The sequence below is a fragment of the Anabrus simplex genome, chromosome 2, assembly GCF_040414725.1.
Source record: "Anabrus simplex isolate iqAnaSimp1 chromosome 2, ASM4041472v1, whole genome shotgun sequence".
Lineage (NCBI taxonomy): Eukaryota > Metazoa > Arthropoda > Insecta > Orthoptera > Tettigoniidae > Anabrus > Anabrus simplex.
The window spans coordinates 377,946,517-377,973,999 of NC_090266.1; the positions used below are offsets into that span (position 1 = coordinate 377,946,517).

A 27,483-nucleotide genomic window follows, 5' to 3' on the forward strand; every position below is an offset into this window, starting at 1 on the left:
AAAATACGAGCACACAGGAAATAGGATTGCTTTCACGCTAAGGACGGTAAGAAGCCTGCGAATACGTAAATCAATGTTGCAAATGAACAAAATACACAGTATTATGACTTTAAAGAGTGTACAATATAAGGAATGATTTTGCCTACTGATATTATCACATTGTTGCATAATGTAACAACTTCAGATTCCAGACAATATTGCTGCAACATGACATGGCCGGTTATGAATTCACTGCCTGAATGACTTGGCCCATTCTGTTGCATGACCAAGAATTTAGTGCTCTGTAACATGAAGACATGGACGATTTGAAAGCATGTTCTTGTTTCACCTGATAGTGCTATACTTCTACTTCAAATTGACAACCTTAACTCATTTTCGTAAATTTTGTGACTTGGCCGGTTTTGATACTAGATGCCTCATATAATTATACTGTACATCTATGTGCATGTTTCAAGAATTAATATTCTCTTCTTCAGCTTACAGATTAAAATCACATGCATGTAAAAGACCTTATTTAAAACTTTTTATGTCATAACAAAAGACTGGTTAAAAACAATACAATAGAAACATTAAAAGTTCAAACATGAACATCATTCATGTTATGTCCAATGTCCTGTCAAATATTTGTATGTGATACTAAAATTGAGCTGGTTAATAATTATCTAATACCATATTAAATAATTTTTAAGCAACTCAATTAATTCTCGAAACATGTAGTTATATATATTTATGTATTTGATGTATTAGTAAATATACTAGATTTTGAATTGTATTGACAAGGCAGACCTTGAAATAATTAATAACAGTAAGTCAATAGGACCATTGGTGGCTATCATGGTCAAGCTTACAGATACCAATTACCCTCTAACGCAGCCTCACAGAGGATTGATTCCCTGTTCCTCCATGATAATAAAGAACGCTTTGCAAATGGCATCTTGCAAAGAGTGATGAATGACTGGAACCAACTGAAGTCCACCATATGCAAGACCTTGAATAATCAACAACAACCTCGAAGGGAGCGACATCACAGATAGTGGAATACTGAGCGTGACCATGCAGTCAACGAGCGAGCCATAACCGGGACGAAGTGGAATTCGAATAAGCGCCAGGAATATTGGGAGGAATTCACAAAGGTGTGAAAACTGTCAAGCAAGACCACCAGGCACATGAAGAGATGTTATGATTGGTCGAGCCTAGAAGAGTTGGATGAAGAATTCAGACGTTACGACACCAGAAACTTCTACGTGGCCTTCAAAGAGGAGCTTTCAGGGTGTAATCCACCATGCCTTCACTTCAAGAACCCAGAAGGGGATTTGGTTACCTGTAACTGTGGGAACTTCCAACTTCTGGCAGACTAATTTGACTAATTACTCAACTACCAAGAGCCTAAGGAAAGACTACCTGTAGTAGACACAGTAGATGTCTGCCTCCCATTTGAACCACCTACACTTCAGCAAATTACCACCATCAACTGGCCCAAGGATGATAAGGCACCCGGGGAAGATGGCATGATTGCAAAAGCACTTAAAGCAGGCGAAACTACGATTGTAGAGGTCATACACCAGATCCTGGTTGACTGGTGGAAGACTGGCAGGATACCTGATGACTGGAAGACAGCTCTAATACACCCACTGCAAAAGAAAGGTGACCGAAGCGATGTCAACAACTACTGGGGAATATTGCTTGTCGTATCCTAGGGGATAGATCAGGCTGGGGACTGAATAGAGTTCTAATGCACAACTGTCTACACAATGACAGCACCAAATTAGGTGGCCTTATGCCGAACTGAATATATTTAAAAGTCATTACACATGAATACATATATACAATGATGTACAGTTATGAGTGATTAAAATTCTTTTGGCGGGCCGAGTGGCTCAGACGGTTGAGGCGCTGGCCTTCTAACCCCAACTTGGCAGGTTCGATCCTGGCTCAGTCCAGTGGTATTTGAAAGTGCTGAAATATGCCAGGTTCGTGTCGGTAGATTTACTGGCACATAAAAGAACTCCTGCGGGACTAAATTCCAGCACATCGGCGTCTCCGAAGACCGTAAAAGTAGTTAGTGGTACGTAAAGCCAATAACATTATTATTATTATTATTATTATTATTATTATTATTATTATTATTATTATTAATATTATTATTATTATTATTACACTGACTGACAGAGCAAATGCAACACCAAGAAGGAGTGGTTCGAAAGGGATGAAAGTTAGGGAAAAAACAGAGACGAATAATTGATGTTTATTTCAAACCGATATGCAGGTTACACAATGCGCACGGCATCGACTCAGTAGGATGTAGGACCACCGCGAGCGGCGATGCACGCAGAAACACGTCGAGGTACAGAGTCAATAAGAGTGCGGATGGTGTCCTGAGGGATGGTTCTCCATTCTCTGTCAACCATTTGCCACAGTTGGTCGTCCGTACGAGGCTGGGGCAGAGTTTGCAAACGGCGTCCAATGAGATCCCACACGTGTTCCATTGGTGAGAGATCCGAGAGTACGCTGGCCACGGAAGCATCTGTACACCTCGTAGAGCCTGTTGGGAGGTGCGAGCAGTGTGTGGGCGGGCATTATCCTGCTGAAACAGGGCATTGGGCATTTAACGTGCCTTGAATACGCACTAGAGGTGACGTGGAATCATACGCAATAGCGCCCCAAACCATGATGCCATGTTGTCTAGCGGTAGGGCGCTCCACAGTTACTGCCGGATTTGACCTTTCTCCACGCCGACGCCACACTCGTCTGCGGTGACTATCACTGACAGAACAGAAGCGTGACTCATCGGAGAACACGACGTTCCGCCATTCCCTCATCCAAGTCGCTCTAGCCCGGCACCATGCCAGGCGTGCACGTCTATGCTGTGGAGTCAATTGTAGTCTTCTGAGCGGACGCCGGGAAAGCAGGCCTCCTTCAACCAATCGACGGGAAATTGTTCTGGTCGATATTGGAACAGCCAGGGTGTCTTGCACCTGCTGAAGAATGGCGGTTGACGTGGCGTGCGGGGCTGCCACCGCTTGGCGGCGGATGCGCCGATCCTCGCGTGCTGACCACTCGGACTGCGCCTGGACCCCTCGCACGTGCCACATGTCCCTGCGCCAACCATCTTCGCCACAGGCGCTGCACCGTGGACACATCCCTATGGGTATCGGCTGCGATTTGACGAAGCGACCAACCTGCCCTTCTCAGCCCGATCACCATACCCCTCGTAAAGTCGTCTGTCTGCTGAAAATGCCTCCGTTGACGGCGGCCTGGCATTCTTAGCTATACACGTGTCCTGTGGCACACGACAACACGTTCTACAATGACTGTCGGCTGAGAAATCACGGTACGAAGTGGGCCATTCGCCAACGCCGTGTCCCATTTATCGTTCGCTACGTGCGCAGCACAGCGGCGCATTTCACATCATGAGCATACCTCAGTGACGTCAGTCTACCCTGCAATTGGCATAAAGTTCTGACCACTCCTTCTTGGTGTTGCATTTGCTCTGTCAGTCAGTGTATTATTATTATTATTATTATTATTATTATTATTATTATTATTATTATTATTATTATTAAAATTCTTTTCTTATTAGGGAACTTCCTAACCTACATACATTCAAGCTACTTAAGAAGACTTTGCTTCCCTATTTTCCTTCAAGAGATAGTTAGTGTTAATAACTATCTTGCGAGATGAAGGAGCCTCCTGTGACGTCTTCTTTCTTCCTGCTCCGGTATTCACTAGCACTTATTGACACTTGCTAGGCTGTAATACTTCCCACGTTCAATCACTAAGAGAATGCAGCTCTGACGACTCTTAAGTCTCTATGCCTGGATGTCTTCCCTTATATTGGAATCGGTTACTATACTGATCTACCCCTTCTCTGGTTTCCTTTTCCCAACTGTCCTCTCTGCAGTTCGTAAGTTCCTTCTCCCTTTGCTCGAGTCTATGACGTGATGGCTCAATGTCTACTTGGGGCTCTCTCTTGTACTGTTCCCGTAATGTGTCTTAAATTAATCGCTGGTCTCCTTCATGGACCATCAATCAATCAGCTGAGGAGAACGACCAGCGTTAGCTTGCAGTCTCTTGGCAAACTACCCGGGATTGTCTGTATACTGCGGCTGTGTGATTTTGATGATCAGCTCTCTGCTTAATTACTGTGCAATTGCGTGATCACTCATTGCTGCCTATATGGCTTCCCTTTTTGACTTCGCACACTTTACTTGACCCGCTTAAGTGCCGTTTCCATCCCTTAACTTCCCGGTCTGACTTTATGTGATTTCCCGGCAAACCGCCTGATGACCGACTCTTGACCGTGACTTCCTGATTGCTGCTCCTTCACTGCTAGGTCCTGACGCCGAGCCCTCACTCACTATCTCCTCACTACTGGCTGCCGACTGACGGCCTCGCCGACTTACTGTTGCTGACTGACCTGCTCACTTTTCTTTCGCCTTCCTTAAGTTGCCCCTTGTGTTTCTCGAACCTACGATTCAGCGTCGACTTTGTCCTTCTCGTGATCCTGACTTGGCGTTTTCCTATTGGTCGGCGTCTTCCCTTCTCCAGTAAGATTGCTGTCATTCGTTCTTTCTCGAGGCTTGCCGAACATGTCATTTTCCGTGTCTATGTGTGTCCTTCAAGTTCTCATCTAATGTCCTTTGAATATGTACAATGATAAGGATGGTACAAACATCCTGTAGTGTGTTCTAATATTTCATCATGCCTTAGTTAGTTTCAAACTTTTCAAGAACTGCATTGTCTTATGGTAATTCATATATGAATTAAACTTACTCTCAGATATTTTATTACACATGGTTCATGTTTGTGGGTTACTGTAGTCACGTCCTAGTTCGTGAACCATGGGCAACGGCTGAGTGGCCTAGTAAGTGGTCCTGAGAGTCGGGATACCAGTTGCTATGGAATGGGAGTGGGCATCTCGGACATATTCTGAGTTGTGGCCCTCCTTGTGCTCAGGCGGCTAGGACTATACAATTCACCAGTGGTCCATAACCCGTTAGAGGAGAGATCCTCACTTGGACTATGTGCAAGTAGGGCAGCATCCTGCTTCATGAATTTACCGAGCTCAGAACACTTTAAGCAAGCCTCGGACCTATGGGAGTAACGGAGTCCCACTCCCATTTGACAGGCGAGGGACTCATTGGAAACAACTTGGCGAACGAAATGGAATTCGATGGGGAGCTATCAATATTAATGGGGCTTATGGAAGAAAGAAGGTAGAACTGGCTGAATCAGCAAAGAGGATGCATCTGGATGTGCTAGGAGTAAGTGATATTCGGGTAAAGGGAGATAATGAGGAAGAGATAGGAGATTATAAAGTGTACTTGACGGGTGTTAGAAAGGGAAGGGCAGAGTCGGGGGTACGGCTCTTTATCAGGAATATCATTGCACGCAACATAGTTTCTGTTTGGCACGTAAATGAGCGAATGATGTGGGTAGATTTGTCAGTGCGAGGAATTAGGACAAGAATTGTGTCCGTGTATTCACCATGTGAGGGTGCAGATGAGGATGAAGTTGACAAGTTTTATGAAGCATTGAGTGACATCGTGGTCAGGGTCAACAGCAAGGATAGAATAGTGCTAATGGGCGATATCAATGCGAGAGTTTGGAATAGAACTGAAGGATACGAAAGGGTGATTGGTAAATGTGGGGAAGATATGAAAGCTAATGGGAATGGGAAGCGTTTGCTGGACTTCTGTGCTAGTATGGGTTTAGCTGTTACGAATACATTCTTCAAGCATAAGGCTATTCACCGCTACACATGGGGGGCTAGGGGTACCAGATCCATAATAGACTATATCTTAACAGACTTTGAATTCAGGAAATCTGTTAGGAATGTACAAGTTTTTCGCGGATTTTTCGATGATACAGACCACTATCTGATCTGTAGTGAACTAAGTATCTCTAGGCCTAGGGTAGAGAAAGTGAAATCTGTCTGCAAACGAATAAGGGTAGAAAGTCTCCAGGACGAGGAAATTAGACAGAAGTACATGGATATGATTAGTGAGAAGTTTCAAACAGTAGACAGTAAGCAGGTTCAGGATATAGAAAGTGAATGAGTGGCATACAGGGATGCTGTAATAGAAACAGCATGGGAATACCTAGGAACAACTGTGTGTAAAGATGGGAAAAGGCGAACATCTTGGTGGAATGATGAAGTGAGAGCAGCCTGTTAACGTAAAAAGAAGGCTTATCAGAAATGGCTCCAAACAAGGGCCAAGGCAGACAGGGATTGATACGTAGATGAAAGAAACAGAGCGAAACAAATAGTTGTTGAATCCAAAAATAAGTCATGGGAAGATTTTGGTAATAACCTGGAAAGGCTAGGTCAAGCAGCAGGGAATCCTTTCTGGACAGAAATAAAGAATCTTAGGAAGCGAGGGAAAAAGGAAATGAACAGTGTTTTGAGTAATTCAGGTGAACTCATAATAGATCCCAGGGAATCACTGGAGAGGTGGAGAGAATATTTTGAACATCTTCTCAATGTAAAAGGAAATCATCATGGTGGTGTTGCAAACAGCCAAGCTCGTGGGGAGGAGGAAAATGATGTTGGTGAAATTATGCTTGAGGAAGTGGAAAGGATAGTAAATAAACTCCATTGTCATAAGGCAGCAGGAATAGATGAAATTAGACCTGCAATGGTGAAGTATAGTGGGAAGGCAGAGAAGAAATGGCTTCATAGAGTAGTAAAATTAGCGTGGAGTATTGGTAAGGTACCTTCAGATTGGACAAAAGCAGTAATTGCACCTATCTATAAGCAAGGGAACAGGAAGGATTGCAACCACTATCGAGGTATCTCATTGATTAGTATACCAGGCAAAGTATTCACTGGCATCCTGGAAGGTAGGGTGCGATCAGTCGTTGAGAGGAAGTTGGGTGAAAACCAGTGTGGTTTCAGACCACAGAGGGGCTGTCAGGATCAGAGTGTCAGTATGAGCCAGGTAATTGAAAAATGCTACGAGAGGAATAGGCAGTTGTGTTTATGTTTCGTAGATCTAGAGAAAGCATATGACAGGGTACCGAGGGAAAAGATGTTCGCCATACTGGGGGACTATGGAGTTAGAGGTAGATTATTAGAATCAATCAAAGGCATTTATGTTGACAATTGGGCTTCAGTGAGAATTGATGGTAGAATGAGTTCTTGGTTCAGGGTAGTTACAGGAGTTAGACAAGGCTGTAATCTTTCACCTTTGCTGTTCGTAGTTTACATGGATCATCTGCTGAGAGGTTTAAAATGGCAGGGAGGGATTCAGTTAGGTGGAAATGTAGTAAGCAGTTTGGCCTATGCTGACGACTTGGTCTTAATGGCAGACTGTGCCGAAAGTCTGCAGTCTAATATCTTGGAACTTGAAAATAGGTGCAATGAGTATGGTATGAAAATTAGCCTCTCGAAGACTAAATTGATGTCAGTAGTTAAGAAATTCAACATAATTGAATGTCAGATTGGTGATACAAAGCTAGAACAGGTCGATAATTTCAAGTATTTAGGTTGTGTGTTCTCCCAGGATGGTAATATAGTGAGAGAGATTGAATCAAGGTGTAGTAAAGCTAATGCAGTGAGCTCGCAGTTGCGATGCGCAGTATTCTGTAAGAAGGAAGTCAGCTCCCAGACGAAACTATCTTTACATCGGTCTGTTTTCAGACCAACTTTGCTTTACGGGAGCGAATGCTGGGTGGACTCAGGATATCTTATTCATAAGTTAGAAGTAACAGACATGAAAGTAGCGAGAATGATTGCTGGTACAAACAGGTGGGAACAATGGCAGGAGGGTACTCGGAATGAGGAGATAAAGGCTAATTTAGAAATGAACTCGATGGATGAAGCTGTACGCATAAACCGGCTTTGGTGGCGGGGTCATGTGAGGTGAATGGAGGAGGATAGGTTACCTGGGAGAATAATGGACTCTGTTATGGAGGGTAAGAGAAGTAGAGGGAGACCTCGACGACGATGATTAGACTCAGTTTCTAACGATTTAAAGATAAGAGGTATAGAACTAAATGAGGCCACAACACTAGTTGCAAATCGAGGATTGTGGTGACGTTTAGTAAGTTCTCAGAGGCTTGCAGACTGAACGCTGAAAGGCATAACTGTCTATAATGATTATGTATGAATGTATGTATGTATGTATGAATTCTGAGCACTTTGTTTTCTTGATTCAGTATTTCAGTATGCCATTGTTATGAATCTTGGAGTTGAGTTTCCCTCTTGCTTCAATCTATGACTTCTGTTTTATATTACTTGTCATACTGAGAGATCGCGGTTCGATCCTTGTTCGAACCGTTCGGCCTTTTTTACGCGGGTTGTGGGATGCGTCGTGTCAGCGAAATGAAACGCTGTTGACAGTAACCTACAAAGTTCTGTCTAGGATTCTACAGGGCAATGTGGAAAGCCAGTGTGGTTACACAGTTGGTGAATATCGGGGAGGATTTTGTTGAGGACTTTCCTGCACTGAGTAGAACTTCAATCTAAAAACTATTCTCCAATTAAAACTTGTGAGTGGCATGATCATTACGGTGGTATTCATCGACTTCACAAAGGCTTATGACTTCATCCATCACCGGACACTCTTCTCAGTGCTGCGAGAATGACGAGTAGATTATAACATGTACTCTCATCGAAGAGTCTCACAAACACCGCTTCCAAGGTAAAATTCAGAGGAGAACTGTCTCGGGGCTTAAAGATCACAACTGTTATGAGCCAAGGAGATGGCCTCTCGCCTATTCTCTTCAATTTGATTCTCGACAAAGTCATAAAGACCTGGGAACTTACGCTGAGCAAGCTCGGAATCAAACTGGTTCCAATTGGAGCCGGAACAAGGAGGACCGAGATTAGGAGCCTGGCCTTCGCAGATGACATTGCGATCCTAACTAACAACTCTAAGGATGCGGTAGTTGCTATTCAATTCCTACACAAGACAGCTTTGAAGACAGGACTTAAAATATCACACGACGAGACAAAGTTCGTCGATAGTAAACACCCTGGGAGGGCCCCTTTGACTAAAATCTATCCAAAGATAGGAAAGGTCAGTGGATTCCGGTATCTTGGCAAATGGTTCCACCCCAATGGTAGAGACGGAACCTCCATTTTAAACAGATGTGCCAAACTGAAAACACCATACCAACTGTCACAAAACTGTTACAAAAATTGCATTTCGAAAAGTGCCAGAATATGCCATTACAAAACTGCTGTCTGACCCCAGTTCTTATATGCTGCAGAGACTTTACTGATGAATGGGAAAGGCACCATGGAGGACCTGGAAGAATTTGAAAGACATATCCTCCGGAAAATTCATGGGCCAAGAGTGCTCCTGGATGGAACCTATCGACTGAAACCAAACTCACTGTACCAACGGTTGGAAACGGCTCACACCAGCATGTGACGTCGGCGGCTGAAGTTTTATGGGCACCTTCTGAGAATGGACAACGGCAGGCTTACGAAGATCTTCTCACTCATTAAAAGCTATAAGACTGGAAGCATGTGTCTCAGTGAAGTAAAGAAGGACTTAGATCCTGCTGTGATTTCTGATACTGATGTCTCAGGCCACCCTAAATTTTGTAAATTGGTAAATTCATGGTCTCCTCGACGAAAAGTTGTTAAATCTCATGAATCTCTTTCACAGGAAAGAAAGGAAAAACGAATAGCAGGACTTAAGATGTATTGGGAACGAAAGCAATCATCCAAAAGGACTAGTTTTAAGCACCCCCTTGTGGGCTAAAATCACTAATAAATCTATGCCCATACTCCTTTGATCCTATCTATCTATATATATATATTTCTTCGTCGCATTATTTGTATAAAATGTCACTTCTGTATAGCTTATCACAGGACTAATATTACAAAAAAATTACCATATTTGTTCTAAACCACAATATTGCATCTTTACACTAACTATTTATTCTTGCATTCATTTCACTTTTATTCGGAGTATATGAAATGCTGTAGTTATATTGGGAAATAAATAATAAATGAAGGCAAGGGCGTGTCCAGAGGGGGCGAGGGGGGACTGTCCAAAGAGTCCAGACACCGCACGAGTTCAGGAATTTCAAGGAATGTACTTTTATTAAGCATTTTATATGTAATATTTCTTATTGGCTTCTGGAATCTGCGCAAATCCACCACTCTTACTTATTTCCTTATTAGGTATTTCAAACCACCTAAACTCTCTGGAAGTCAATCAACCCGACTGCCACCTTAGAACTTTTGAAACCGAGCTCGATAGCTACAGTCGCTTAAGTGCGGCCAGTATCCAGTATTCGGGAGATAGTGGGTTCGAACCCCACTGTCAGCAGCCCTGAAGATGCTTTTCCATGGTTTCCCATTTTCACACCAGGCTGTACCTTAAATACGGCCATGGCCGCTTCCTTCCCACTTCTAGCACTTCACTGTCCCATCGTCGCCATAAGACCTAACTGTGTCAGTGCGACGTAAAACAACTTGCAAGAAGAAAAAGAACTTTTGAAAGGCTGCTATCCCCTTTTTAATGAACCATTCGTTAGTCTGATCTTTCGACAGATACTCATCTGATATGGTTGCACCTATGGCTCGGCTATCTTCTTCATTGAAGTGCACAAGCCTCCCCACCACAGCAATGGATACACGGCTCACAGGAGAGGTAACTTCCTTACCTTCTGAACATTGATTCTACGTTCTCATATCCTCTTGTTATATTTCCATTTCTTGCAGCAAATTGACCTTAGCAGTGCACTCTCTCTTCTTTTGATCTCCAATTTATCTTGTAGTGCCTTATGATGCTTGTCTATCTCAATGTCTGTTGCACTGTCTTCTGGTGAATAGACATCCTATTAAAAAATGTTTCAGTGACAAAATCCAGGCAAGTTACTCATTGCCTAGTGGTAATTATGTTAGCTTTTACAGTTTTCTTGAAAAACCATCCTATTCTCTCTGATCTACACCTTTTGATCCCATTTAAGACATATGTAATCTCTTACATCTTCCGCTTCCCCCTTTACTCAAACTTACAACATTCATATATTGTCCAATTGCATGCTATTTGCTGTCTCATCACTCTCTTAGTTCCAAAGTTCTAAGATTGCTAATAACTTTGTAAGTGTGCTTTGGTTGATGTCTGTTGAAGTAAACATGTAGTTCCTGCAAACTTCTTAAGTATGGTAGTGTTATTGCAAATACTGTAGATGATAGGATTGAAGACTTTAGTGCGGAAACTTCTACAGGATCTGTGAATCCGGAATATTTTACTTGATTTTTAACTTTTTCACATGCATAACTGAATACCTGCCAGCAAAAATATTGTAACCCTTAAAATGCAACTTTGTCCATTGATACAAAGTTTCTGCACCTGCTCGACCCGTGGTAAAATCTAAACAAAAGAAAAAAGGCGCTTATGTTCAAGTTTGCAAACATAACTTCCTACATGCCTCACTCTGACTGCATACATCGTTTATGCACGGAAACCCAGCATTCTAGAAAAGTGAGGGTTACGTTTTTGCCGGCAGGTATTCAACTGTTTGTTCCTAGTTGTAAAATAAGCTGTACAACAGATATGTGATGAATAGTTTTTTTTTTTTGTATTAGCATCAGTAGGAGTGATTTTTGTTACAGTAGGGAAAGGCTTGCACCAATATAAAAACAAAGATTGTGAAATCAAGGTGCATCTCTGATAACTGGTTATATTTGAAGATGTGAAGGCCTGCTAAGTACAAAATTAATCCTAGACACCATGAGTATTTTGAGATAATGCATCAGGACCAATTCTGTTTCCAAATATGTCCATGTGTGTGCAAGTTTCTGGAGTGTTGATGTGTGATCTTTTTGTCTGTTGAGTATGTCATGATAGTTACTATTTTGTGGTAAGGAAGTGTAATCCCCTTCCTCCTCCTCTTTATTATTATTATTATTATTATTATTATTATTATTATTATTATTATTATTATTATTTTGTTATAGATATGGAAAGGCTGTGTCTCTGCTCAAATAGAGGCTCCTTACATTTCTTTGTAATGAATTATAGAAAAGGTTATGGCAGTACTATTGATGGAAATGGTATTGTGGTGCCATCATCAGATTTAATTCAAATTCAATGCTCAAGAAATGACCCTGATTCATTAAGAAGGGACACCATTACTTCCAGGTGAGTAATACTCATGCTATTTGCATTTGGTGTTTAGTGTTTTCAATTTCTTTCTACTTAATCAGTAGGATTCAAATTGTCCCCATTTTTAATTTTATTTCTGTCCAAATTTCCATTCTGGGCTCTTCTCAACAAACAGTATAATGTATGCATAGTTACATACTGCTACGTTGTTGTCAATGTAAGTGACACACTGGGCAGCTACATAATTTTGATACAAGATTAAAATCTGGATCGAAGTCCTGCCATCCAGAGTCAGAAATTCCCTGAAGTTTAGCATGTATGCTTGGGAGAAATGTTGCATTTTCTCTTTCTTTCCTATCTCAGACTTAATTACTGTCTGTGTGAAGTATTTGATGATTGTGCCACTATTGTGGTGTTTGGTTAATACAGTTATTTTCAGCCTAGTTTCTCCAGTTATTATTCCCAGCTCTACCAAGTAAGATAATGTCATGGTATGAGAGTTGGAACAGGGTGCACTCTATTTTGTGAGGACAGCTGAGAAGAGAGATCTGATCTCACATTCGACCATCGTACATTTTTTGTGATTTCTTCAATTCATTTCCAAGCACAAGCTGATATCGTAAGTATTGGCATGACTACAGTGGAACCTCAATTCTCAATTTATGGCAGAACCATGGAAAAAAAATGTACACCACTGGAAAATGGATAATCCTCGAATGAATAAACTATCAACAATTTGGCTAAACATCACAGAAATGAAAAACCAGTATGTATAATTATAATCTTACAAACACTCCTGTGCCAAATCAAACTACAGCCCCATTGGGCCTTCACCTACCAAGTGACCGTGGCTCATTCCGAAGGCCTGCAGATTACGAGATGATGCATGGTCAGTATGACGAATCCTCTTGGCCATTAATCCTGGCTCTCTAGACCAGTATCGCTGTCTCACTATTGAATAGCTCCTCAATTAAAGGTAATCATATGCTGGGTGGACTGGAACATCCCTCATGTCCGGGTAGAAATGCCTGACATGGCTAGGAATCAAACCCGAGCCCTCCAGGTGAGAGACAGGCAAGTTAGATCGTGGGGCCGGCTTCAAACACTAATTTCTGGTACGCGAGTTAACAATCTCAAAACTTTACATTCAGATTTACTGAAGAAACAGTGTCGGTTTCCCGTGAAAACTTCTTTCATTTCAGCAACTTTGATAAGCCAAACTCTGAAAAATCTAATAACGCCAAAACACCACAAGTAGTTCTTAATTCTCTAATCTAACAAAGTAAAACATATTAGATACAAAAGTGCCCATCAGGATGGCAAAGTCCCTTGTTTTTAATCTTCCATTGTAATTTGTATGGCGTAAATTAGGCCTGCATCGACTTTTAAAGGCTATGTTGAACTCAAGAATATGGTTTTGAATGTAAGCATCGATTCTCAAAGGTTCTGGAAAGTATTATATTCAATTCTGCCCGTCACTAATCACAATGAAATTGGAAGGACAGAAATAATCATCACAACTTCAGAAATTACGTTTTTAGTGACCTTGAGCCCAGCTGAAAAGCGCGCTCGCTGTACGAGTCCTTCCAGTTGTTGTGGCCACTCTCTGCTTTGTGATTTCCGAAGTGTTTCTAAATGATACCAACCGAATGCGATGCTAAGATGGTGCCTTATGCAAGTTCACCGCCGATCGCTCCTTGCCCCCGGGAATTAACCTGGTACTCATTTTTGGTGTAGGCTGAGTGAACCTCAGGGCCATGTGCACTAATTTTCACAATGACGGGATGTTAACACCAAGATCCATAAGTATTCCGTAGCCGTCCTTTCGTGAGATACAATTTCTTGAAAATCGCTTGATTGAGGATTTAGCGTTGATGGGACTGAAATCTCTGGATGGTTGCTCCAGGAAATCCTTTCTTCGAGTAACGGATACTCCGAAATTTTTACAGCGTGATTTAATTAGGATGCTCGCGGGACCACGTAATTTGAACGAATAATCCGGGAAAACGTAATTTCTGTGAATGTATAAATCAAGGTTCTACTGTACCTCCTTTCTAATCCTAGCTCCATTTAATTGCTGTATATTCAGGTACAACAGTCCACAGCTTATCAGACTCTCATTCTATTTCATTTACATAAGGCAGTGTGTTAAAATGTGATTTTTATTAAAAATGTTAGAATCAATTATTTATTTGATTTAAATCAGATTTTTCTTCAATTTTATATTTTTACTGATCATTTCATGTTGTTTTGAGATTGGTGTATGCTTCATTGTTTATTAAGTACCAACCCAAAGATGAATAACGGAGGATCAATCTAAATTCTGTGTTTCAGCAATACAAGGCGTGTTTTTAAGTAAGGGCAGTTTTGTTGTAGACACTAGTAGTTCGCACCCACGTCGCAACGAGCACATGCGCCATGTGCCGGCATGCCTCGGGAACAACGGTGCTCGGTTGCAGCTCTGTTGCTAACCTGTTTGGTTCTGTTCTGTGCATGCTCAAATGTTCAAGATTATCAACTCGCCTGTCCCATGCGAGGTTCGGACAATGATACGGTTTTGTAGGCAAGGAACCTGTCTGCTGCAGACATTCACCGACAGATTTGTGAAGTGTACGGTGCTAACACTATTAGTGAAGGCAAAGTACGTAATCGGCACGAGACTTCAAAGATGGCCGTGACAACGTCCATGATGAAGCCCACTTGAGTCGCCCATTTCTGATCACAGACTATTTGGTGGCTTTAGTTGAAGTGAAGAATCACGAGGATAGACGCTTCACAATAACAGCTCTCTCAAACGCCTTTCCTGACGTGTCTCAGTCAGTGCTTTACAAAAAATTTTCTGAAAACCTAAACTTTAGGAAACTGTGCTCCTGTTGGGCCCCTAAACTCCTAATAGTCCAGTCAAGATGTACATCCGTGCTTGCAAAAGGTCCGGTCGTTCTGAATTTTTTATATGTTGTTAGGACCTAAAGCAATATTAAAAAAACCAGATTTGCAATTTCCAAACTGCTGTGCAATCGGCGGTGTACCCAAAAAAACCATGAAATTTTTGGACCTTTTTCAGGTTTTGTTCAATATCTCAGTGAAGCAAGGGTCTGACCGGTATAGTTACTCTACATACTTTTAAAGTAGACTAAATTTGCTACAATTTGAGACCAGGGCGAACTCTATACAGCCATTGGTTCCCAAGATACAGTTCTTCGAATACAGGCAATCTTTTTCAAAAAGTTAAATTTTTTCGAAATGGTCACTTATTTTGTGAAATATCTTCTAAAATATGCACCCCACGTCAAATATTATATGAAATGAAGTTGTAGTAAATTTAATTAGCTTTCATTTGGGATCAGACTGGTACCTTTAGGCTCAGCGGTTCGCTCAAAAATGGCAGATAACCAAAAACAGTAATAAGTGGGTTTTGGGGGAAATGCAAATAAAATGTTCTCATTTCTTTTTATGGTTTTATTTATCAAGCAGTTAAATTTGTTATTGTTAAAGAATTGTTTGATGAAGAAAGAAAAAGGTAATATATATATCGAGAATTAAGTCATCATCAAGCATTGTTTTATGTACCTACATACTAAAATGCTTGTACAAACAAACCTACTATAAGGACAAATTACATTTACACAAAAAAAGAAAACTAATATAAATCATGTAGGTATTGTGTTCTGGTTGCCAAATCATGCCTTTCTTTTTATCTTGGATGGCCCGGGCTTGGGCTCGCATAAAGATTGTGTCTCGATGGCTGTGATGGATGCTGGGAGAGGCCGGGTCATCTTCATCGTCCGGGCATTTCAGCTCCACATTGGGGATATTAACGCACAATTTGCCACCGCATGACTGGCAGAGGACTGAGCAGTGGAGCCCAGCCTTTCTGCACGAGCAGCACCCAGAGCACCCTTTCTTGCATTTACATGAAATTTTTCGCAGAAGGGCAGGAGGTGCGGGATCCATGCTGGTGGGGATGGGGGAGAGTCCCTGGGAAGACAGCTTCCACCCACAATCAGTGGGATTCAAGTTGATTCCACGCCACTTCTGCACTTGGAGGTAGTACCTTGCTGTATGGTGGCCTGCGGCATCTTCCGTCGGTGGCAAACGGGCGATTTTATGCTCGTTGAAGTGACAAACGTCTTATACCTCAGATAATCCAAAATATCCCTTTCGATGTCACCCCCATATAGAGCCACAAAGCACTTGATGCCTGCTTCTCTCATGGTTTGTGGGGTGGAGTCTGGCCGAAGGAAGACCTCCACTTGCTGAGCAAGTGGTTCACTCTTGCTCAGGAGTGTGGTGATTTTGGTCTTTCTTTGGCCAAACGGTGCTGAGGGGGTATTGCACCCGGTAAACGCGTTGGTGAATAATACCGTCCCTAGTGATCGCTAGGAGTCCTGGTGGTTGTAGGAGACCATAGGGTAGTGACAGCAACCAGCTTCGCCCTTCGTGCTCTTCTGAAGGTAGATGTTTCTCTCTTCAGCGCCTAAACCATTGAGAAAAACGAGCAGGACGACGTCTTCTCCCACTATGACGACCCAGTCAGCTACTGCTCTTTTTGAAAGCGTCGTCATGACGATCTCTCGATCCGCATCTTTTTCGGCAACAGCGACTTCTACTCCCTCCTTCTGAAAGGCCTCACAAAGAAGAGTTATTAGGCGTCTCCTGTTGTTCTAATTGCTCAATACACACTCTTGAGCAATTTGAATTACTGTGGATTCATCGAACGTCAAATTCGTAGCTGGAATTAGCTGCGTAGCGCCGGAGTCGTTCTGCTGTTTTGGTGGTCTTTTTGTAGCATCTTCGGGGTAGCCGTCAGAAATGATGGAGACGTTCTTCCCAAATTGGTTACGGACATAGGTGGTATAACGCGCCAAACTTGCTCGAACTGTGTTCTTCCGCTGCCACACGACCTTGTGCAACAGGTAGCCACCGTCCAAAACGACGTGAGTACTGGCATCTGTCAGCGTGTGTCTGGCAAGGGGAGTGAAGGCAGAGTACAGAGTGGATTTTGTGCCCTTGCGCATCCCTTGCTCATTGAACAGAGACATCGGGAACGGGGCCATCACATACTTGAAGTCATCCTTTAAATCATGTTCAGATTGCTTTGCAATACACACTTGCTGGAAATTTGTGAGCAGATCCACAGCTACTCTTCTGTTTTCGTCTGGCAATTTAATGGATGAGATGATCGATGCCAGCGTGGTAACTTTGTTTTTCTGTTTTATTACTGCCTTGTCGTACATTTGTCCCACAATTTTCATCACTCCCTCCATTCCAGCTCTCTGGGTCGTGTGGCAATTCATCTCAGGACCTGTCAGTAAACCACTACTGATAGTAAGCAAACTGTCAGTTTTGGGAAATAGAGGGTGGAGAGCAAACCAGTTTTTGAGTTTTTCCATATCATGTTATATCGGATGATTGGAGAAGGTCTCATGTCCACATGCTGCTCTCCAGTAGGACATGAGATGCTGCGAAATCTTTCAAGTTCTTCACATATGTTCACCATAAACACCATTCCTGTTGTCCACCTGGCCAGCACACTGTCGGAGATTCCCCTTCGTTGGGTCAACCCACCGTAGGTCTTCATGGATCACATCAGCTTCTGTTCAATTGTTAGGTCTGACTACAACCCAGACCAAAACTTGTCAGACCGGCGAATGGTGAATGATCCTTTTGTAAACGTCGCATTCACTTTTATCCATCCGATCTTGTAGAGCCATCATATCCTGAAGGTAGAGGTGCGTGCTCTTAGCGTACAAAAAATGTCCAGCTGCGTGGAAGAAAGGGGGCATCTTGTGGACACTGTACAAATGAAGGTTCCAATAAAAAACCATAAAACCATAAAAGGACGTGAGAATAGTTTATTTGCATTTCCCCCCAAACCCGCTTATGACTGTTTTTGGTTATCTGCCATTTTTGAGATGACTGCCGGGCCTATAGGTACCAGTCTGGTCTCAAATTAAAGCTAATTAAATTTACTTCAACTTCATTTCATATAGTATTTGATGTGGGATGCGTATTTTAAAAGATATTTCACAAAGAAAGTGACCATTTCGAAAAAAATTGCCAATTTTCGAAGAACTGTATCCTGGGAACCAATGGCTGTATAGAGCTCGCCCTGGTATCAAATTGTAGCAATTTTAGTCTGCATTAAAAGTATGTAGAGTGGCTATACCGGTCAGACCTTTCCTTCACTGAGATATTGAGCAAAACCTGAAAAAAGTCTGAAAATTTCATGTTTTTTTTGGGTACAGCGCCGCTCGCACAGCAGTTTGAAAATTGCAAATCTGGTTTTTTAATATTGGTTTAGGTCCTAACAACATATAAAAAATTCAGAACGACCGGACCTTTTGCAAGCACAACCTCCTTTTCATGCTTAACTTGACTGGACTATAATGGAGGACCACAAAAACAAAAGATTTGAGTGTTCGGTGACGTTTTTGACTCGTTATGCCGAAGAAGGTGACGGCATGTTGAGTCAGATTGTAACGGGAGATACAACATGGGTTTCGCATATCATGCCCGAATTTTTTTTTTTTTTGCAATTGGCTTTATGTCGCACCGACACAGATAGGTCTTATGGCGACGAAGGGATAGGATAGACTTAGGATTGGGAAGGAAGCGGCCATGGCCTTAATTAAGGTATAGCCCCAGCATTTGCCTGGTGTGAAAATGGGAAACCGTGGAAAACCATCCTCAGGGCTGCCGACAGTGGGGCTTGAACCCACTATCTCCCGGATACAAGCTCACAGCTGCGCGCTCCTAACCGCACGGCCTACTTGCTCAGTCACTCCTAAATCAAAGCAACAGAGCATGGAATGGAGACACACACATTCGGCTGTAAAGGTGAAGGCCAAACAGATTCTCTCCCAGTGCAAGATCATGGTGTCCCTGTTTTGGGATAGGCATGGTGTTTTGTGGTCAACTTCATGCAACGAGAAACCACTATCAGTACGGAAGCCTACTGCTAAACCTTGAGAAAGCTACGCAGAATGATACAAAAGACGCGGCATGCTGACAAAGGGAATTGTCATTCTCCACGACAACGCTGCAGCTCAGACCCAAGGTTTATTGGACACTTTTGGCTGGGAAGTTTTAGACCACCCACTCTACAACTCTGACCTTGCGCCGAGCGATTATCATCTGTTCCGCCACCTTATACATCACCTCAGCGGCAACCACTACAATGATGATATTGATGTTGATTCCCATAGGGAACATGAAGTATTTCTCCTGAATGTCCAGTAAAGGACCACTACATTGGCATTAACCACTACAACGACAAAAAGGTGAAAACGGCCGCGAGCTCTTGGTTATCGGAGCAGGCGGCAATTTTCTATGAAGAGGGTATTCAAAACTTAGTTATAAAGTACGAATAAGTGTTCAAACAAACTTTGCGGCTATGTTGAAAAATAGAGTAATGAATGTAGAATCTGCAAATAAATGTGGTGTTGGAAAATCGTCTTTTGTTGTGTAGTTATTTTCGAACAGTCCTTACTTAAAAAACACGCCTCGTATTTTGAATTGGGGCATTATATTACAACATATTATTAAACCAGTTTTTCTGTCTCATGACTAATTTTAAATAAAAATACAGACTAGAAACTTTGTTTACAAGCCCATTTTTAAACCAGTCCTTCATCCTCAGTCACATGTACAGCTTCCTTATTCAAATATGCCACCCCTCCGATTTACCCAGAAACTTTCCGTTTTTTAACTCGTCATCCAATATTCCGATTTATTATAAAATGTAACACAAGTTTTTCAGTCTGTCAAACGCACTGCATTTACAATATAAATTATAACACTTTAAACATATCTGTAAAAAAATTCACACTGTAAAAATACACATTATTATACAAAGAACGTCATGTTTCGTTCTACAAGAACATGCTCAGATTCTATCAAATCACTTAAAACATGCTTATATATGTACAGTATTGTTTACGTGGTGTAAACTTGTCAATGATAGAGAGTTTAGTGATAATATGAACCATTAATGACAAAAATAAATTTAAATGTATTACCGTAATATAACGAAAAATTTCTGTACTTATCTAGTCTCCGAAAACTGTAAAAGTAGTTAGTGGGACGGACGTAAAGCCAGTAACATTATTATGATTATTATTATTATTATTATTATTATTATTATTATTATTATTATTATTATTATTATTATTATTATTATTATTATTTATGTTCATGTTTGTGGGTTACTGTAGTCACGTCCTAGTTTGTGAACCCTGGGCAAGGGCCGAGTGGCCTAGTAAGTGGTCCTGAGATTCGGGATACCAGTTGCTATGGAATGGGAGTGGGCATCTCGGACATATTCTGAGTCATGGCCCTCCTTGTGCTCAGGCGGCTAGGACTATACAATTCACCGGTGGTCCATAACCCGTTAGAAGAGAGATTCTCACTTGGACTATGTGCAAGTAGGGTAGCATCCTGCTTCATGAATTTACCGAGCTCAGAACACTTTAAGCAAGCCTCGGACCTATGGGAGTAATGGAGTCCCACTCCCATTTAACAGGCAAGGGACTCCTTGGAAACAACTTGGCGAACGAAATGGAATTCAATGGGGAGCTATCAATATTAATGGGGCTTATGGAAGAAAGAAGGTAGAACTGGCTGAGTCAGCAAAGAGGATGCATCTGGATGTGCTAGGAGTAAGTGATATTCGGGTAAGGGGAGATAATGAGGAGGAGATAGGAGATTATAAAGTGTACTTAACAGGTGTTGGAAAGGGAAGGGCAGAGTCTGGGGTAGGGCTCTTTACCAGGAATACTCATTGCACGCAACATAGTTTCTGTTAGGCACGTAAATGAGCGAATGATGTCAGCAAGGATAGAATAGTGCTAATGGGCGATATCAATGCGAGTGTTGGGAATAGAACTGAAGGATACGAAAGGGTGATTGGTAAATGTGGGGAAGATATGGAAGCTAATGGGAATGGGAAGCGTTTGCTGGACTTCTGTGCTAGTATGGGTTTAGCTGTTACGAATACATTCTTCAAGCATAAGGCCATTCAACGCTACACATGGGAGGCTAGGGGTACCAGAACCATAATAGACTATATCTTAACAGACTTTGAATTCAGGAAATCTGTTAGGAATGTACGAGTTTATCGCGGATTTTTCGATGATACAGACCACTATCTGATCTGTAGTGAACTAAGTATCTCTAGGCCTAGGGTAGAGAAAGTGAAATCTGTCTGCAAACGAATAAGGGTAGAAAATCTCCTGGACGAGGAAATTAGACAGAAGTACATGGATATGATTAGTGAGAAGTTTCGAACAGTAGACAGTAAGCAGGGTCAGGATATAGAAAGGGAATGGGTGGCATACAGGGATGCTGTAGTAGAAACAGCAAGGGAATGCCTAGGAACAACTGTGTGTAAAGATGGGAATAGGCGAACATCTTGGTAGAATGATGAAGTGAGAGCAGCCTGTAAACGTAAAAAGAAGGCTTATCAGAAATGGCTCCAAACAACGGCCGAGGCAGACAGGGATTTGTACGTAGATGAAAGAAACAGAACGAAACAAATAGTTGTTGAATCCAAAAATAAGTCATGGGAAGATTTTGGTAATAACCTGGAGAGGCTAGGTCAAGCAGCAGGGAAACCTTTCTGGACAGTAATAAAGAATCTTAGGAAGGGAGGGAAAAAGGAAATGAACAGTGTTTTGAAGAATTCAGGTGAACTCATAATAGATCCCAGGGAATCACTGGAGAGGTGGGGGGAATATTTTGAACATCTTCTCAATGTAAAAGGAAATTATCATGGTGGTGTTGCAAACAGCCAAGCTCATGGGGAGGAGGAAAATGATGTTGGTGAAATTATGCTTGAGGAAGTGGAAAGGATAGTAAATAAACTCCATTGTCATAAGGCAGCGGGAATAGATGAAATTAGACCTGAAATGGTGAAGTATAGTGGGAAGGCAGGGATGAAATGGCTTCATAGAGTAGTAAAATTAGCGTGGAGTGTTGGTAAGGTGCCTTCAGATTGGACAAAAGCAGTAACTGCACCTATCTATAAGCAAGGGAACAGGAAGGATTGCAACAACTATCGAGGTATCTCATTGATTAGTATACCAGGCAAAGTATTCACTGGCATCTTGGAAGGGAGGGTGCGATCAGTCATTGAGAGGAAGTTGGATGAAAACCAGTGTGGTTTCAGACCACAGAGAGGCTGTCAGGATCAGATTTTCAGTATGCGCCAAGTAATTGGAAAATGCTACGAGAGGACTAGCCAGTTGTGTTTATGTTTCGTAGATCTATAGAAAGCATATGACAGGGTACCGAGGGAAAAGATGTTCACTATACTGGGGGACTATGGAATTAAAGGTAGATTATTAAAATCAATCAAAGGCATTTATGTTGACAATTGGGCTTCAGTGAGAATTGATGGTAGAATGAGTTCTTGGTTCAGGGTAGTTACAGGAGTTAGACAAGGCTGTAACCTTTCACCTTTGCTGTTCGTAGTTTACATGGATCATCTGCTGAAAGGTATAAAATGGCAGGGAGGGATTCAGTTAGGTGGAAATGTAGTAAGCAGTTGGCCTATGCTGACGACTTGGTCTTAATGGCAGACTGTGCCGAAAGCCTGCAGTCTAATATCTTGGAACTTGAAAATAGGTGCAATGAGTATGGTATGAAAATTAGCCTTTCGAAGACTAAATTGATGTCAGTAGGTAAGAAATTCAACAGAATTGAATGTCAGATTGGTGATACAAAGCTAGAACAGGTCGATAATGGTGGATCCAAAAATTGCATCTTCTTAAGTTGCCCGATGAAATAATCTGAGTAACGGGATGTGTTTATAGAAGTATTGTACTTCTTAGCATACAACTGCAACTTAATTAAATGTTGCGTCTCTGAATTCCAAAAACGCTTCAATAGAGCTTCCTTGAATTCAGAATAAGTGTTAAAGCAAGATTTAAAAGCGGAATACCATGATAGAGCGCGTCCCTCTAGTAACTTGGAAACGACACGAAGTTGTAAATTTTTTATCAAACTCTCCCTGTTTACTGTTTATAAGACTGACTTCATTGTTTACTCTTTGAATGTCATTTTTAAGCGTATCTCTAAGGTTCTCCTGAATAGAGGCTATTTTAACCTGGGCTAAAGATAATTGTGAATGTGATTCCTGTAACTGAGTTTTTAAGCCTTCCATCTCTTTAGCAATTGCCTGAGAATTGGGGAGAATGGCTTTGAAGTCATCTTTAAGAAGAGCTACAACTTGGGTTTTAATTTCTTCTTTCATGACCTCCATGTTACTTTTCAATTGGTCATTGATTTCGGAAAATTTTTCATCTATCCTCGCGTTGGACTCTTTAAATTTTTGTTCAATGCGAGCACCAGCCTGAGTAAGCCTTTGTTCTAGGTTGGCATTTGCTTCTACAAACTTCTTATCTACTTCAGCATTAATTTGAACTACGGATTCCCTAAGTTGACGTTCAAGGTTAGAACTAGATTCATTAAGCTGATGTTCAAGATAGGAACTAGACTCATTAAGCCGATGTTCGAGATTAGAATTATACTCATTTAATTGTTCTCTCAATGACTGTTCAAGATTAGAACTAGACTCATTAAATCTGCGTTCGAGGTTAGAACTAGATTCGTTAAGTTGTTCTTTGGTCTCGACGATCCTACGTTCAAGATTACAGCTGGACTCACTAAATCGGTGTTGTAAGTTTTCAGTCGCTACTTTCATACTGAGCCTAAGGGCTTCAATCGCTGCCATAATCTCCTCCATTTTATTAAAATATATAACGCTAGTACCAAGTACAGAAATAATGATTGACACACTTCAAAAAAAAATTCTTAGAGATTGTCAAAACTTGCATTCAGTCAAAAGTACAAAGTCTTAAGTCCTAGTGCCGATGTTTCAACACAAATTAATTAAACCAAGTCTTTGCAAATCACCTCTACCAAATCACTTAAATTATGCACTTATATTTCGGTTAAGTTAGTGTCCACTGAAATTTGCAAACACTCCTATTCTGCTTGAATTTAGTCACCATAGTTTGAGCTGTATGTAAGTCTTTCATGTTAAGCTCCAATGAAATCTGGCCCCTAAAGGTGGGCGCCACGTATACTACCTCCTCTCCTTACCCGTAAAAATGTATTCATATCTTTAAGGCGCTTGATGTTAAATGAACGAGCATGATTCTTAACCTAGGGAGTGGCTTTATCATTGGAGCTGGTACAGAGAGAGGTATATTTATCAATTTGAGAGATTATTTTGATAAATTGAGTTTATTGATCATCAAAAGCAAGTTCATATCACCTTTGTACAGCAGCGTGGAAGTGTCGTGGCTGGTTGGTACCTCCAAGTCCTGGGATGGTGCTGGACATCGACTGGGCAGGGACCACACCTGCTCGGATGAGGAGTTCTGGAATGTCTGGAGGTTCTGGAAGTGTCTCGACATTCTGGAAATCTCGACGTTCTGGAATGTCCCGACGTTCTGAAATGTCTCGAAGATTGGCACACGTTCCTGGGTTCGATTCGATACGTAATTCACACTTGAATTTCCTGCACGGCACTCCACACATTCAGGGCACTGTCTGAACAGATATGACCTTCTAATTATGGTTACTGCACTCTAGATATTAAATCAAAACGTTCTGGAATAATCACTCGAAGTACAAGTACTGGTAGAAATGCAAGTTCATAATGCAAGCTCACTGTAAGTCAGAATGTTCTAGAGGATTACTGTCACTGCAGTCCTAAATGCATAGTTCTGAAGATTTAAAACATATTGGCAATGAACTGAATAAGTAGCACTCGGAAACTGTCCTGTTGCATTAATAGGCGAAGTGAATAGCCATTAAAGAAAATAATATTTGAAAGAAAAAGTCTGACTTCATAAATTATGGATCACTCAAAATACTGGAAAGTTCTAGGCTTTCTGGAAATGCGGTATGCGTATGCTGAATTGTCACAGTCTTTAAGAATCAAAACATAAGTCCCTGTGCAGCACTTGGAAAGTATTGCATATTTCACAATTAAACGTAATGTTGAATGTCCCCCAAGTTTGATAGTCTTTACAAGGCGTAAATTCAATGAGGCACCTGAGAAAGTTTATGTTGGTAGGGCACAAGTTCATCCTACACGCTCGGAAAGTTTCAATGTTCCATAAATTGATAAAAAAATACAAGTTCGAATAAGTTCGAAACGTAAGTTCAATGCGGTACACAACACTCGTGAAAATTCAAAGTCCTTGCAATCGTCGTTGAATAACTAAATCCCTGTGTGGCACTTCAAGAAAAACAAAGTTCCAATGTGTAGAAATAACAAAGTTCCAATGTGCCAAAATATTGAAGTCCCAACACGACACTCGAAGAAAATAAAGTTCCAACGTGTCGAAATATTAAAGTCCCAACACGACACTCGAAGAAAATAAAGTTCCGATGACAATGTTCCAGTATGTCACCTTAAGAAAATAATAAAGTCTTATCATGACACTTGGCGAAAATAACTAAGTTCCAATGAGACGCTTCAGAAGAATAACAGAGTTCTTATATGGCACTTTAAGAAAATATCAAAGTCTAATCACGACACACGAAAAAAAAAAGTTCCAATGTGTCAATATGACAAACTTCCAATACGATGCTCGCAGAAAACAAAGTCCCATTCAGGCACTTCAAGAATATGATAAAGTCCCGATACAACACTTAGAGAAAATACCTAAATACTTGTATTTCGCAGACTGTCAACTAGAAGTTCGACACACACAATACTTCTCCTGTCACCCGTGTCACAGAGACGGCGGAGTGACAGGCACTGAATTCGTAGGTCGGGTGGTCCTCCTTTTATACATGTTCGCATGGAAGTGTCTAGAACTCGGGTACTATCTACCCTTATAACTTCTACAATACTCGGTGGATTTTCTTGAAATCTTAACAGATGATGTCCATTGTAAGGGCTTTTAAGATGGCAGTGTCAAAATAGCGATAAAGTAGCTCGAAATGTACTTTTGAGGATGAGCTGGAACATTACCATATATGGTAGCGGATAGCTGGCTTACGGCGGCCACGTCACTCGCTGGGTACGTCACTGCGTTCGGCGGGCTGCCTACCTTCCATCTCGCGCGAAGTTCAACAAACATACTTCGGACTTCTCTCGTAGCGGTGTTCCCGGTACATGATGTATGTATGTATGTATGTATGTATGTATGTTATTCTTACTCCATAATTTTAATTAGTTGAATGTACTTCAGAGAGTTGTGACTGTGACAGTTTCTGGAATTATCTCTTCACGTTATGGTCACAAAACATAACAGACGTTATCTCCAAATGTTCTGAGATACTTGTGTTGTTGTTTGAGTCATCAGTCCATAGACTGGTTTGATGCAGCCCTCCATGCCACCCTATACTGTGCTAACCTTTTCATTTTTGCGTAACTACTGCATCCTACATCTGCTTTAATCTGCTTGTCATATTCATGCCTTGGTCTACCCATACCATTCTTACCACCTACACTTCCTTTAAAAACCAACTGAACAAGTCCTGGGTGTGTTAAGATGTGTCCTATCATTCTGTCTCTTCTTCTCGTCAAATTTAGCCAAATCGATCTCCTGTCACCAATTCGATTCAGTATCTCTTCATTTGTGATTCGATCTATCCATCTCACCTTCAGCATTCTTCTGTAACACCACATTTCAAAAGCTTCTATTCTCTTTCTTTCTGAGCTAGTTATCGTCCGTGTTTCACTTCCATGCAATGCCACGCTCCCCACGAAAGTTTTCAAAAACATCTTTCTAATTCCTATATCAATGTTTGAAGTGAGCAAATTTATTTTCTTAAGAAAGCTCTTCCTTGCTTGTGCTAATCTCCATTTTATGTCCTCCTTACTTCTGCCATCGTTAGTTATTTTACTACCCAAGTAACAATGTCGATAATTTCAAGTATTTAGGTTGTGTGTTCTCCCAGGATGGTAATATAGTAAGAGAGATTGAATCAAGGTGTAGTAAAGCTAATGCAGTGAGCTCGCAGTTGCAATCAGCAGTATTCTGTAAGAAGGAAGTCAGCTCCCAGACGAAACTATCTTTTCTAGATCTATGACTGCCGGGCTTGTCCTTCTTGATTCGATCCTCTAATATCAGACGTAAAGCCAGGATTGCTTCACGTGTTCCTACATTTCTTCTGAAGCCAAACTGATCTTCTCCCAACTCAGCTTCAACTTTTCTCCAAAGGTTTCCTTGATTTTCCTGTATGCATCATCTACCTTTCCTAGGACCATACAACCTTCGACATCCTTGCACTTCTCCCTCAGCCAGTCTTCCTTAGCTACCTTGCACTTTCTGCCCACTTCATTCTTTAATCACTTTAAGACTTCATCTCCTAATTTAATATTTCCTGCATCACCTGCCTTCGTTCGACTGCACTCCATTACTTTTGTTTTGGACTTATTTTT

The 27,483-nt window shown here is 41.4% G+C and overlaps 1 protein-coding gene across 1 annotated transcript in view; it reads left to right on the plus strand.

Annotated features, from left to right (window-relative positions):
• Positions 1–27,483, plus strand: part of Bruce (BIR repeat containing ubiquitin-conjugating enzyme) — a 1,406,664-nt gene that overhangs the window by 146,455 nt on the left and 1,232,726 nt on the right. Inside the window, exon 10 of the mRNA XM_068225988.1 lies at positions 11,927–12,110. Coding sequence (XP_068082089.1) covers positions 11,927–12,110 — 184 coding nt within the window. The remainder of the gene's footprint in view (positions 1–11,926; positions 12,111–27,483) is intronic.